This window comes from Anas acuta, chromosome 2 (assembly GCF_963932015.1).
Source record: "Anas acuta chromosome 2, bAnaAcu1.1, whole genome shotgun sequence".
NCBI classification, from domain to species: domain Eukaryota; kingdom Metazoa; phylum Chordata; class Aves; order Anseriformes; family Anatidae; genus Anas; species Anas acuta.
Genome location: NC_088980.1, coordinates 63,244,468 through 63,258,731, shown reverse-complemented (window position 1 = coordinate 63,258,731; position 14,264 = coordinate 63,244,468). Strand labels below are relative to the sequence as shown.

At 37.5% G+C, this 14,264-nt stretch overlaps 1 protein-coding gene across 16 annotated transcripts in view; it reads left to right on the top strand.

Moving 5' to 3' along the window:
- Positions 1-14,264, top strand: part of ELMO1 (engulfment and cell motility 1) — a 303,708-nt gene that overhangs the window by 96,630 nt on the left and 192,814 nt on the right. For 13 of the 16 annotated variants that reach the window (XM_068670440.1, XM_068670443.1, XM_068670442.1 and 10 more), the window contains 3 exons: positions 7,437-7,536; positions 13,137-13,288; positions 14,144-14,222. In XM_068670440.1, coding sequence (XP_068526541.1) covers positions 7,437-7,536; positions 13,137-13,288; positions 14,144-14,222 — 331 coding nt within the window. Of the gene's footprint in view, positions 1-3,878; positions 4,086-7,436; positions 7,537-13,136; positions 13,289-14,143; positions 14,223-14,264 lie in introns of those variants that run through there. The other 3 variants (XM_068670455.1, XM_068670456.1, XM_068670454.1) reach the window with 2 other exon arrangements.

Sequence of the window (14,264 nt, the reverse complement as noted above, 5' to 3'; positions counted from 1 at the left end):
AGCCAATCTTCAACCTCTGTTTTCTGCTCTTTGATACCTATTAATAATATTTGATGGAGCCTTTTTTGCTTTGCTTGTGGAATGGGTGCTTTGTTTCTGTAACTTCTGCAGGGGGCTTCTACTATTCCTAAAAAAAAACGCACCTTTTTTTTTTTTTTTTTTTTTTTGAACTTAAGCAATCAAATTGTTTCCCTGCCTTCCCCGTGTTCCTCTCTTAAATTATTTTTTTTTTTTTATATCTGATTATTTCAGATAACTGCATAAAGAGAGACCGTAATATAGTAAAGGGCTTCTTATCAGAAACTTGTGAAGCATGCTTGTTGCCCTAATGATTTTGAATGCGATTCTCCGTGCTTCAAGTTAAACACATACTTCATAGGCTTTAATAAACCCAAGACCCCAAGAGATGTTCTATAGTACCTCAGTTGACTTGCAAATTTGTCATGTCAAATGTAGCTAAACACTAAGCAAGCAAAAGAATAATTAATTGATTAATTGTACATCACTCTGATGTGATTTATCATGCAGGAAATACAGGTCCCCATCCAAATCCATGCTGAATCATGCTTTCACAAAGCTGCTGCAAACCAAGTTCTGAAACATTTATTAAATCATTGCCTAATATATTAAACAGTAAGAATAAATGTGGCAGGAAGCTTAAATCCTTCCTCTACATTCTCTTTCTCAACCTCTAATACAGAATAACTTGTTTCTTAATAGAAAAGCGCAGATTCTGAGGAAAATAATTAAAATGTCATGAGGCTTTCAGAATTCTTTGCAGCATCAGCCCTTCTAAGATGCCTCCTATGCATTTAGGTGGTGGGTTTTTGTCCCTCATTGATGTGAAAGTAGTCTTTCTTTCTTTCTTTCTTTCTTTCTTTCTTTCTTTCTTTCTTTCTTTCTTTCTTTCTTTCTTTCTTTCTTTCTTTCTTTCTTTCTTTCTTTCTTTCTTTCTTTCTTTCTTTCTTTCGTGGAAGAGTAGTTATACTCCTTCAGTACCTGTCTGCTTCCAAATTCTAAGCCTGAATTTGTTTAATATATTAATATATTTCTAAGCCTGAAGGCTTCTTTACATTAAATTATGTGATTGTCCTCTGAATAGTCTCAAGACAGTAGTACAGTACTAACTGACAGGTGCATTGTGCCCTGGTTTTAGGATCTGGTTATACTGATGATCTGAATTAATTGTTTATGGCATAGTTTAGTTATGTTTACTCATGGGAAATAGGCCTTACCCACTTTAAGAGGATACTTACTGATCAGTGTACATACAGTGCATCACTGAATACAGGAGAAAAGAATGTGTATGTGACTAAAGTTTATTCCAAATTTGAATGTTAAATGCTGACACAGTAAGGTTCAACTTATATCAGGACACACAATTCAATATTTTGATTTCTATCAGTACTGCATGAAACAATACAATTAAAATAACAAATTCTTGAGTTTGGCACTTGTTCTAAGATACCAGACCCTTGTCGGGCAAGACATGAAACTAGTAGCTCCAGAACCTGGTCTGTTCATAACCTTTGAAGGTAAAGTGGTTACACTAGTGCTGTATGACTGTAGTTGTCAAACATCCTCAATACTTTTCACCCATGTATTAGTGGGAGAAGGTCCAATGAAACAAAAACTATACAAATAACCTCAGATCACGATATGACAAACTAAACATTAAAACTTTGCAGCTTCCACCTGCTATCTTTATTAACAGTTACTTTAAAGAAACCAAATACTAATTAAAAAAAAAAACAACTTTCAATTTACAGGATGGGATATTTCATAATGCGCAAATATTTCACTTTATCTCTGTTAGCTTGCATATGCTAGCCTGGGGAAGCTGATTTAATTAAAACCTGATTTTCACAGAGAGGGCATGTTTAATAGCTTTCTCCACTGAAGGAAATCCTTCTTCTAAAATGTGAGTTTTTTTTGTCTGTTCTTTCAGTCTTACAGTTTCCTGTTTTATTTTGAGATTTTATTTATCCCGTGTTGGCTAATGCTTGGGTTTTAAAAAAATTAAAAACAGAAAATCCCTGTGGAACAGCTATATCAGTTGACCTTTCTGCTGTAGTACTGAATTGTAGTCAAACCACGCTGAATGGAGTGATGATATTCCTGTGCAAGTAGTTATTCCTAGTCTTAAGAAAGGCTTATCTTTTTAGGAAAATTACCATGAAATGAGCAAAAACATGAACTTAAAAGATGAGGAATAAGAGAAAAGGTAACTCTAATCACATCTTCACAAAGAACCACTGTGTAATAGCTCCTCTGGGCTACTTTCTCATGTTGACAATTACTTAATTTACCTAAAAGTGGATTAAGTCTTACTCCATAGTAAGTGTATCTACACCTGGATTTATTCAAGAATAGTTAAAGTTCTGTTTTAATTTCACAATTTTTTTTTTTTTTTTTTTTTTTAACAGAGTTAATTTTCAAGCTTAGAGAAGTGCTAATACCAGGGTTACAAAGCTATTTCAATTTTTTTTTGGAATGCAAGTGGTTTAAACTCAGTAGGGCTGATCCCTTATAATGAACATGGTGGAACTGTACCACAAAGAAATACTTCAGTGGTGCTTGGCACGTTGCAAAAAATAATCTGTCAATTGCACTGTATCAGTTAAGTGTGCTTTCTGTCATCACTTAGAAAAATAGGAGCAGCTACCCTGCAGGTTGTTCAGTCGTTTTCAGCCGTATATCAGAGTAAATAGCTAGCAAGTGTGAATTGCTCCCAGTTTGATGTGATGGTGGCTTATCTTCACCCTTGGAAAGCTTACTTGGAGAAGCAAGGAAATGTAGAAGCAATGAAGAGTCATAGCAATAGAAGAGGTACTTGTTCACGCTATGCTTACAGAGCATCCTGCTGCATCGTTGGACTTCGTTTTTGCCTCCATGATTTTTCCAGAGCTCTTGTCCTCTTATGATTAGATAAATTCTGCTCTGTTTAGATTTATTTGTGGCCATTTATCCCTGACAACTCTTACTTACAAAGCTGTTCTTTCTCTTTGATGTTAACCTCAGTGAAGTCAGGCCTGCTCAGCTGAGCACAGTTGCTGGATGGAAGCTAACCACTTCCTTAACTCCTGCAGCTGGTGGTGGACTGCAGCTCCCTTTTTGCCTCCTGCCCAGTTCAAGTTCTTTTCTTTGCTGTCTGCACAGTTAGTTTCAATTCTGTTTTGTCTATGAAAAACATTGTGCAAAGGAATACTGGCTTTGGCTTCTAGTCCTAATGGGCTGGTAGCAGGATCCTGGTCAGGATGGACAAGTAACTGTTAATTTCCAGTTTTTCCTATGCAACTTCTATAATGTAAAACATGAAACAGTCCACCAAGCTTTGTAAAAGCTCTTAGTGATTTTTCTGTGACCTGATGACAGCTTACCCTGATTAATTATCTTGATTTTACAGAATTTTTTGGACAGCTGAATATTTTTCCATCCTCTATAGCAATACAATGTATAAACATGAATTGAGTTTTTTTTTAATATCTATGGAATTTGAGTGAACAAGTCCCATTAATTTAATTTGAGAAGAAATCCAAATTGCTTTAGGCAATTCAAATATTTCAGAATATCAGACATAGTTCCATACATTACATCTGAGGATTAAAACTACATGATAAAAAGATGGTTTTGCATGTAGAATTAATAACATGCAGGCAGGTAAGAGACAGACATGCTGGTCAGAGTCACATACACGTTCTTTTCATTTTTAGGAAAGAGTAATGTCAAAATGTATGGATTTTTTCTTCAGTTTCAGAAGGTAAGAAAGCAGAAAATTCTTAGGAACATAAATTAGCAGGCATTGACCTGATCTTTGCCTATAATGTAAAAATAAAATGAAAAACAGCTGTTGACTCACTCTTCAGCAGGTCTGAAACTTTTTCTGTCAGCTGTTTTGGGTGAGAAAGGGCCTTGTGATCAGCTCATCCATACCTGCAATGGTCGTTAGAAGAGGGGAGCCAGACAGCAGAGAATGGGAAACTTGATCGGCTGTCGCAGTGGAAGCCACTTACCAGCCAGAGCCCTGAAGAGGGATTGTACAAGCAGCTTTCCTGATAAGACAGATTATTAAAACGTCAGCGATGGTGAGAGGTGAAATTGCAATTACACGGTGCATCTTTCTGATCACTCTCCCCTCTTGCTGCAATGATATGCACTGGAAAGCACCTTCATCAGGAATTACCATCAAACTACTAGGTCATTTCACAGGAGTGGCAAGATGTTGATATTTACAGAACCATCGTGCCTTGTGTTGTGCATTCCTCAGGAAGATTTTATGAAGAAGGCCCCATCATTTTTCAAACTTTTTGTATGACTAAAATACTGAGGTTTTGAGTTAAACAGTGCCTACTGCTTATTTTCTAAGATGATTACATTGTATGAACAAGCTTTGACTCCCTTGAAATTTCTTGCATCTACTCTGTCTGCCACTCAATAGTATCAGTGTGTCTGTGCGTGTGTGGATTGAAAATGCTTGGAAGTCTGTTTCTACCTATCTGCTTGTGTTTAAACACATAACAATGAATCAACACCACTACTTTAATCCTTATCTTGCTAGTTACCCTGGAAATTGATTTCATCTCCAGCTGTGCTATTCCTTGTGCTTATCCTTTATGTCTGGCTTTTGACTTTTGCGATGCTACTTAGTGTATACATGTGTGTAGATGCATATGGATAGATGGATATTTTTAAAAAATGCATACTACTTATATGTGCCGTGTAATATGTAGAGTTGGAGTATTCCTTTCTGCTTGATTACTCCCAGTGTTGCATCTCTTCACTCTAACTGCTTGTAACAGTGTAATAGGAGTGACACCCAGTGGGGCAGCCTGCCTCATCATTTTAAATTGAAAATACTTTCACTGTCTGGATCCCAAACAATTGCATCAGTGTCACGCCTACTAAAAACAGGTTTATATGTTAATACCAGTGGTTTTGGCTCCATTAATCTAGTTTGCCTCCAAAGCAGTGCAGGAGAATGGATTAGTTGGTGGAATTAATGAATAGTTTTGGCAAGAAGAATGAGACTGCTAAATATAAAGGAATTGTATTGAACTGAATTCTGACTACTACTGTTCTGAAGGAGAATATACATATGCAGGTTTAATAAGGAATCCCTCTGATCTATACTCATTGTTAATGGGTATTAATTACTTTATAAAATAATATTTATGTACTAAATACAGATATGTTTACTAAATTTTTAAATATATAGGGCAATCCAGGGTAGATAAAGATCACAGAACTGTGGGGACCTTGAGAGATCATTGGATCCAAGACCCTGCCAAAACAGATTCCTTAGAGCAGGCTGCCCAGGTTAAAAAAAAAAAAAAAAATAAAAAAATAAATTATTTCTCCCAGTTACACTGAGCAGATAATTTATCTCCTTTTAACTTAAAAAAGTTTTTAATATTTTTCCGATTTATATGTATCTAGTTTAGTCTAGCTTTATAAAATAACAGAATTTCACATATTCATTGAAGTATTCTGACATGAAGATCCACGGTGCAAGTTTTTAAAAGAAAGCCATTCCGAGGGATGCAGTTTTATTTGGACATAAATGAACAACCATTGTGCACAAAAGGAGTGGACTGGGGAGAAGGAGTACTGGAGCTGATTATGTTTCCTACACTGTCTTACTGTTTTCTTTGTATGAAATCCTTGGTTATTTGGAATGCTAATGATGACATTTTAAATCTAATGTAATTCCTAAAAAATTTGCAGTATTAAAAAACAAGCACCCCCCCCCCCCCCCAACAAAAACAAACAAAACAAAACAAAAAAACACTTTCAAATTATGTATGGCTGAACAAACTATTCTTTGTAGAATTTCAGTGGATTTTTTTTTTTAAGACAGTGTTTTTCTTGTTTGCTCTTTGGTATAGCCTTTTCATTTTCTCATAAATAATCAGAGATGCTGTGGATACCCTTACTGTGGAAAAGAAGGCTTTTTTGTGTGTGGGTGTTGGGTGTGTGCTTTTTCCTTTACAAAATGTCAAGAGTGTCAAGCTTCATTTTAGCAGACGGCTACTGCAGAGTTTTGCCGAAGGTGAGCTATCTTAAATGAAGGGGCCACTATGGAGCTTATTTTGGTGGCAAAATGCACCTTTAATGGCAGATTGTATCAAATCCAGTAAACAATGATGTTTGGAATTGCTATGTTTATGTTAAAACTGATTTTCTGCGTTATTCCTCTGTGGTGCAGTAAACATCTTCTGTTTGCATAGATGTTCACTAATTTGGGTTGGGTTGGCATAGGACAGTAGGGGATCAAATGACACATGAAGGATTACCAGTTACATTCTTTAACTATGTCTATACTACTAGCCTCAGTTTCCCAACAGACTGAGCATTGTAGTTCCGATCTGGCAGTTTTTAATTTTGTCTTTTTATTAGGTAAAGTGCTGCACTAAAATCAGTGGGACTGTTCATGCTGTTTAGATTGATTGCATGCTTGTGCCTGTTAATGGCTTAGTGGCAGAGTACCTTGCAGGCACTTTGGTGTGCCCATAAAGGTAATTCTGCTTCATTTGGGGCTCTGTGTACTGCTGCTTGTATTGAGTAGTTACCTCGTTGAATGGTTTCTTTGAAATCATTGTGGCTGATGACTGTTGGGTACCATGCGTATAAATAGAAATGAAGCAAATTTTTAAAAGCTGATTTTAATGTGGAAGATCAGGGTTAGCTAGTCAGTTTAAAAGCATATTCTTTATGTTGAGTTTAAACCAGTTTTGAATGTAGTTAATATAAAGAAGTGCCGAATCTCAATTTTACAGGTAATTATCCGCTATAGTGGTCTGCAAACCCTAAGCAACTTGAGCTACGGGCTTGGATGAGTGGATGGAATTTTGCAGACCATTTGACATGGTTGCCCATAGGTAACCTGAAAATGTGTATCTGTTTATTTAAAAGAAGGAAAGTGAGGCATTAACTATTGCAAAATTACTGCTCAATTTCTTCAGGAGCATTTTTTTTAGATATGTTTGTTTCTTTGTAAGAAAAGGAACAGACTAACTTTCCACCTAACTGATAGAGGTACAGTATCACGGTGTCTTTGTGTGACATTCAACGAAGAGCATTTCTGGAAGTTGCTCAGAAAAACTTCATTTATTTTCTTCTTTTATTTTTAAAACTCTGAATTCCACAGGAGAAGTTTAGTCAGACTATCTGATTTCCTTGAACATTGCATGTGGTGTTTTCCTGGGGATTAGTTCTTCTCTTGCAAAATTGCTTCTTCCAAATGAACGTTCTTGATGTCCATGCAAAATTATTTGAGAGACTATTTTTTGCATGGCCTCTCTCGCTCTTCTGCTACCTCTTAGTCCATGTTTAGCTGCGTTTTCCTGCCTTTCTGAAAGCTTCCTGCTGCTTTATTCCCTCGGTCATTGCTCTGCTGCATTACTGGTAACTGTAGTCATGACTCCTGTCTCTTGCAGCTTTGGAGATATGTTGTCCTTTACACTGACTGCATTTGTTGAGCTGATGGATCATGGGATTGTATCGTGGGATACATTCTCTGTGGCATTCATTAAAAAGGTAAATTTGTAATCAATACTATGCATTTTGTACCAGTTTGCTTCCACAATTTAATTTTTTTTAAGGTGAGTTGTGCTTTGTCTTTTTCAGATATATTATTTAGGTGATTGCTTGGTCAAAAAGGTACATGAAAATGGAAGTAAAGTGCTATTTAAAATTACAAATATTTTTAATTGCAAGATCTAGTTCAACTGTTACTGAATTCTATGGGAGCGAAATTGGATCAACACTATATTAGGCTTATTATGTGGGCAATTGTTCACTTGGTTACGGTGTGACCTTCTTGTGCATATACCATGCAATTAAAGTAGAAATCAGTGTCTAGATTTAATATAAATGAGCAATGAGTAATAATATATCTCTTGAAACATAAACAACACTGACATGTTTCCTTTGGGGGTGTGGAAGGAAGAGAAATTAGTTCGCTTACAAATTGAAATTATTAAGATGGAATCTACTGAGTTTGTGAAGCTAAACTCAGCACCCTGAGTCCTGCAGCAAAGTTCTATGGTTTTGAAAAAAGATTTTTCCACGATTTGCAATGTTTTTCTTCTTTTCGTAAGTGTAGGAGTTGCACAAAAACAACAGAAACACTGGAGTACTCCTTAAATGCAGAGGTTTAACAGACTTCAGAAAATAAAGCTTTTGTTGTTACTGATTTAACCATTTTCACTTATTGTCATCTTAACTATTGACAGGTTGAAATTGAATAGGGAGGCTCTTTCATTTATTAAAACAAACTAAACTATTTCTGAAGATTTTTTTTTCAAAACAGGTTGGAACAATATGCTTAAATTGCACTTGTACAAGTTCAAATATTCTAATTCACTAAAATGATAGCAGGGGCTTGTGGAGCTAATGTAACCTGTAACAAAGATTGCTTTCCTTCTTAACCAAATGTATCAGACTTCTACTTTAAATTTGGTTGCAAAATTGCTACCACCAAAAGAAAGTACAAATTTACTTTCGTTATCAGGAGTGAAAGAAACAATTATGAAAAGAGGGTTAGATTTTAAGTTCTGTTTTGGTCATTAAAATGATGGATATTATTTGTAAGAAAAATTAATATTGATATAGGTTTGGGACTTTTTTGTTTGTTTGCTAATCTTGTAGGCTATGTAGATTATCATGATGATTATTATTATTTTACCATGACAAAGAAAATCATGCACATGTTCTAATTGACTTCATGAGATACAAGGTCAATCCCAGAATGTGTTAGTTACTAGAGGAGGCTAAAAATGATCGTATTAAGAAATTTGCTAAAAATGACTTGAAATCAGTCTACTGAGTGACTCAGAATTATTGGTTTTGTCTTACCCTTTCAACATGTCTTGCACTGTTAGTTGTATAGTAACAACTGAAAGAGGTGCTGTGCACCCCTGCGACTGGCTGTCTTCTGGTGGAACCGGTGGAAAAGAAAGAGACCACAGTGAAGAATAGGGGGGTATTAAAACAGAAAGGAAAGAAGGACAAAGGAAGACAAAAATACAGGAAAGAGGCACAAACACGTCCTGATCTGCCAAGCATTTGTAAGGCAGAACAACTGTGCTCTCTGGAGCTGTGGGGGCGAGGGGCAGAGCTAAAGGAGCATCTTGGGACTGTGTTTCTCTGGTGGGAATCTGCAGCTTTATTCTCCTTTGCTATTCTGACCTTGGCTTTTGGCAGGCCACTTGAGGCTGACAGGATGGATAAGAGAGCTGATAAGTTTCTTCTAGCTGAAAGGGAATTCTGCAATCCTACTTCAAATGCTTCTGTCCTTTGAAGCTGTCTCTCACGTTAAATGGAAGCCAAACTGGAATGGGAAAGAATTAGGCTGAATGAGTTACTTTTTTTTTTTTTGTCTTGAATAAATAGTTTCCTAACTAGAATTGTAGAAGCTGGAGGAGACCTTAAGGGAAGGTCTAACTGCTCCTTATGACTAACTAGTTGGTGTTGGATGCAGTCCAACTTCTCCCATCCTTTGGGTACAAAAAGACTCCAACTGCATAAAGATTCCATCTGCAGCAAACAAGAGTTGACACCTTCAAGTAGAGCTTTGTTCCCTATCTTCAGGGAAAATGTTATAACTTGAAAAACTTTCTTAGAGTGTTCGAGCATCTCTCAAGATGTTTTTCTTGCTCATGACAATAAAGCGTATTTACGTTGAATTTCCATAGTTGCCTAAAGAATTTGGCTGTCCAGTTTTTACAAAACATCATGATAATTGGATATCAGGGGAAAAAAAAAGGTACTCTCCTTTGGTTTCTACAATAGGAGAAATAAAATAAAGGCGTGTAATGTTGGTTAAAGTATTCTTAACCATCTCTTAGAATTATTTATATAAGTGCTGTTTCATAATGATGTGATGCAGTCTTACTCTTGATGAGTTGCTTACTCTGCCTTCCAAGATGTACAGTGCAGGAGAAGGGGATGGCAGCAGGGTAACTATCTTTGTGTCTCACAGCTGCCAGTTGTTTTTTCTGTAGTCAAGTGGAACTCCAGTTCGTTCCTTGAAATTGAGATACAAGCTTGAAAACTTTAATAGGCATAACGACTCTACAGAAATAAACTGCCTCAGATTTCTCTGTTATTTTCACTTACTGATATCAAAATGGTACAGACAAATAACTAATAAACATATCACTGCTTTGAAAAGTTAGATCAGTTTCCTTCCCTGTTTTTTCCCTGGTGGTTGTGGGCTTGTGGTGGTATTGGTGTGTTTGTTTGCTTGTTGTTGTTGTTGCTATTGTAACTTTTAAATTCCTTCCTGACTTTAGGTGATGCTGAAACAGAAGAGCTCAGAATATGTTGTTTATTTTGGTTTCCTATCTGCCCTTACTCTATAGGTCCTGTTTCATCAAAGAACTGAGGCTGATTTTGTAAAGGAATCCTGATTTCTAATTTCCCTTGAAATTGGCAGGAAGCTCAGCACCCAGTTGCTTCTATTGTATGTGGCTACATGTCCCAGTGGGGCTATGCAGACATTAAGGTTACAGGTACCTTTGCTGAGCAAATAGTTTTATCCTTAATGACACACATCTGCGTGACAGGTTTTCATGTGAAAGTGCAAAGCAATTAAGTTTCTTGTTTCTGGAGAGGAGGTTGTATTTCTGTGAGATTGCATTATTTTAATCATCAGAATTTTTGATAAATGAGTGCAGGATTATTTTTGGATGTTGAAAGCCCTCCTGGCACATGGTGTTCAATAAGCAGAGTTCTCTAGAGAACAGCAAATGACACAAATTCAAGCTCCTATTGATTCTTGTCTGTTCTCAGGAAAGGTCTTTTTTCTACATCCAGAACTTCGGATATGGTAATCAAATTTCTTCTTAAACTAATTGTATTCCCTCTGGTAATGGCATGTCTTATTTCTCAGAGTAGACAAGCCTATTATTTCTGGCCCGATTTCATGCTTCAGCAAGGTGGCTATGAATATACATAGCTTGACATGCAAGTTACCCAGCAGACGTTTTGCATGTAATGTATGTCCAGTGTGAGACGTCAAAGCTCTTTAAACACGCAAGCCAGACTCACTTATACCTTGGGCTTGTGTTTATGATGGTAAAAGGCTGTATGGCCCAGGATCAGAAGAATAAATGTGTCTTTCTTAGATTGAGGTTTCAGATATCTATACCGTTTGATTAGAGCAGCCCCCTAATAAGATTGTTATATCCTAGTGAAGCATTTGCATTGGCACTTGAAATATCATGGAAAAGAGCTGCTGCACCAAGAATGATTTATGTCAAGGCTTGTAAAGAGCATGGTGACAACAGAGTGACAACTTGGGATGCATTCTGGGCATATTGTATTCCTGCTGCGCAATTGATCCATGTGTGCTTGGTGGCTGAGGCATCTGGAGTGCATTTGGCTGATTGTGTGAACAGCGCAGAGCTGATCTGTGCATGCCCACTGTCCATATTGTGGGATTTCTGGACATCTGGCAGTCCTGGCTGCAGTGTATCAGAAAACAACTGGATTAACATTAAGAGAGGCAGGGTAGTACAGGGCTGCAGAGATGTAGCTTGTCACCCTAAATAGCACAATGTGCATTATTTATTAATGTAAATAGTAGTTGTGCTCAAGACTTGCAGATAGCAGATAGTGAAAGTCCAGAGCAGAAAAAGGCTGGTTAAGTTGCTCCTCTCCTGCTGTTGTCCATACGTGCATGGGTTGGTTCTTTATTGTTCTGTAAATCCAATGCCTATTTTGTGAACAGATGCCTTGCATTCTGCATTAAATGTTCTTGTGGCAGTGCAAAGCAAGTAGCAGAGCAACAAACAGCGGTGCAATAGGTTAAAAGAACAAAAATTCATCCCTCTTTCCTCATAGTCTCCTACCAAAGTTATTTTTTTAAAAAGGGAGGGGGGCGTTGCTGCTTCAGCACTACTCAGAATGTCACAGGAACAAAACAGTGTCATTGTCCCCATGTTGATATCTAGCTGTGAATTTTACAATCAGCAAGGCAGCTTTTCCAGGCAAAGGGCATACCTTTCTTCCTCCAAAAGGAAAATGATACCAAGGTCTAAGTGAGCTTCTAGAATCCAAAACAGTATAATCATGTTAGTGGCGTGTAGCATGACTACTTAAGAAGGGCATGGACTTTAAGGTTTCTGGAAAGAATGCATCACATAGACTGCAGTGACCCCATCTCAAGTCTACAACAAGTAAATAACTAGTCACAGGACATCTCTTGTCTGTGCTTCCTCGGGTACCTTTTTGCTTTTCTGTGCTGGTATAGGTATGTTTCAAGAAAACCCAAGCGGTTCTTGCTTCCTTTGCCAGCAGAAGGTGAGAGGCTTCCCCTGGGAGCTGTGTCTACAGACTGGGAAGCATGCAGAAGAAAGAATATATGCTGCCACATGGTACCACACAGCTGTGTTGGCTCCACAGATGTGAGCATGCATTAAGTTATTGCCACGCTGCAGAAATGTGTAGGTCAGACGTGATTTCTATTAGTGTGCCATTTGTTCATAGCAGCTTTCGGTAAGAGTGAGGGTTATTAATGCATGAACAGCTAGCAAGACAGGATTCTAGATAGAGCTACACAATCAGTTGTGCTGATAAATGATAATCGACTGAGTTTTAATTTGCAATCTGGAAGAGCTTTTAATGTTGGTAACAGCAAGTAAAAAAAAAAAAAAAAAAAAAAAAGAAAAGTATATTTTGCTGGAGTTGCATTTTCCAGAGATATAGATGTAAATTTCTCTCCTGCAGCAGTTGCTTTGAGCCTAGAAATTTGTTTAGAGAGCATTGGCTGCACAGATCCTGGAGAGAATGAGCAGAATTCTTGTGATCCTTTCCAAAGTTTCCCTCACAAAAAATGTAACAGAGTTCTTTAATGTTGATTTATCTTGTGCATAACTTCATCTTGAGGCATGTGGCCATTAATATTGACATAAAGATGTGGTGATTTGTGCCAGGTGAAGAATCTGTGCCACTGCGTCCTTTGAAGGTATCTGCAGTGCCTTGTTGAGTGCTTTCAGGTGTTCACTGATGCCTGGCATTTGGGCAAGACTACTTCTGTTCTGATGATTCCTGAGCCACTTCCACAGTTTTCTTTCTTCCCTTTCCCTGGTTTCATGACAAGATGCAAATGTTCAAAATGTGTTAATTTGTAGATAGCAAGCTACGTGAACAAGTTTGCCTCGGACATCTCTATCTTACAACGGTCGCTAGCAATTCTGGAATCGATGGTGCTCAATAGCCATGACCTGTACCAGAAGGTGGCACAGGAGATCACAATTGGGCAGTTAATCCCACATCTCCAAGGGTGAGTGTCTTCAAATGCCACTTGGTGTGGTGATTTATTTTTTTTTTCCAAATGAGCACAGCGTTTAGAAGAAGAGTGGTATAAAGACTAGCAGCCTCCTGCATGATTTTCACATTTATTATAAGTGGCTGAATGACAGGTTAGCAGTTTTCTGGAATTGCTTTATCATAGACTTCTATTGTTATTACTGCTGCTTCTAATACACTTTTTTCTTGGTGCTAAGTTGCCAGTGTGGTTGGAGGTGGGAAGTGAAAAGAAGAGCACTGAGTAGAGATTAAAGGCTGTAGAGCCATTAACATACAGATGGGGTTGCTTTTCTTTGCTCTGGGAAATGTCTAAGACAAAACTACTCAACTTTTATTGAAGGTACATTTGGAAAGGGAGAAGCTTTCTCTTTAACAGGAATATGCTGTGGTTAAACAGATGAAAACCACCTCCTTTTTAGCATAGGGTAATGTATTGTGCAACTAGCTATCCATGCCTCTACTCTCCTGAAACACTTTTAATACCAACAGATTCCTCTCCATAGCACTTTTAAGGGATTCCTCATTCTACCTGTAGCTGGTGGACATCTGACAGGAGCTGTTTGTTTGGGCATAGTCAGTGGCACTTTGAGGTTGTGATTCAGTGCACCGTTCTTGAGTGCTGAGTCTCCTTCTGGAACATCTTGTTTCTCATATGAGTAATAGAGAGAACCTGGATGACTAGATTTAACTACCTAACTTACACATGGGTGATACTAAGTGCAAACAGTCCCTTGACTTCTACCAGCAGTAATGCAACTGGAAGATTAGTTTCTACAGCTTGTGTATTTTCGTCACCTTCTCTCATGTTTATATTTTTTTTTCCAAACAGGACAGACCAAGAAATCCAGACATATACCATTGCGGTAATAAATGCACTTTTCCTTAAAGCACCAGATGACAAGAGGCAGGTAAGTTGTTGGGATTTGTTGTATAATCCCCATATCTGTAAG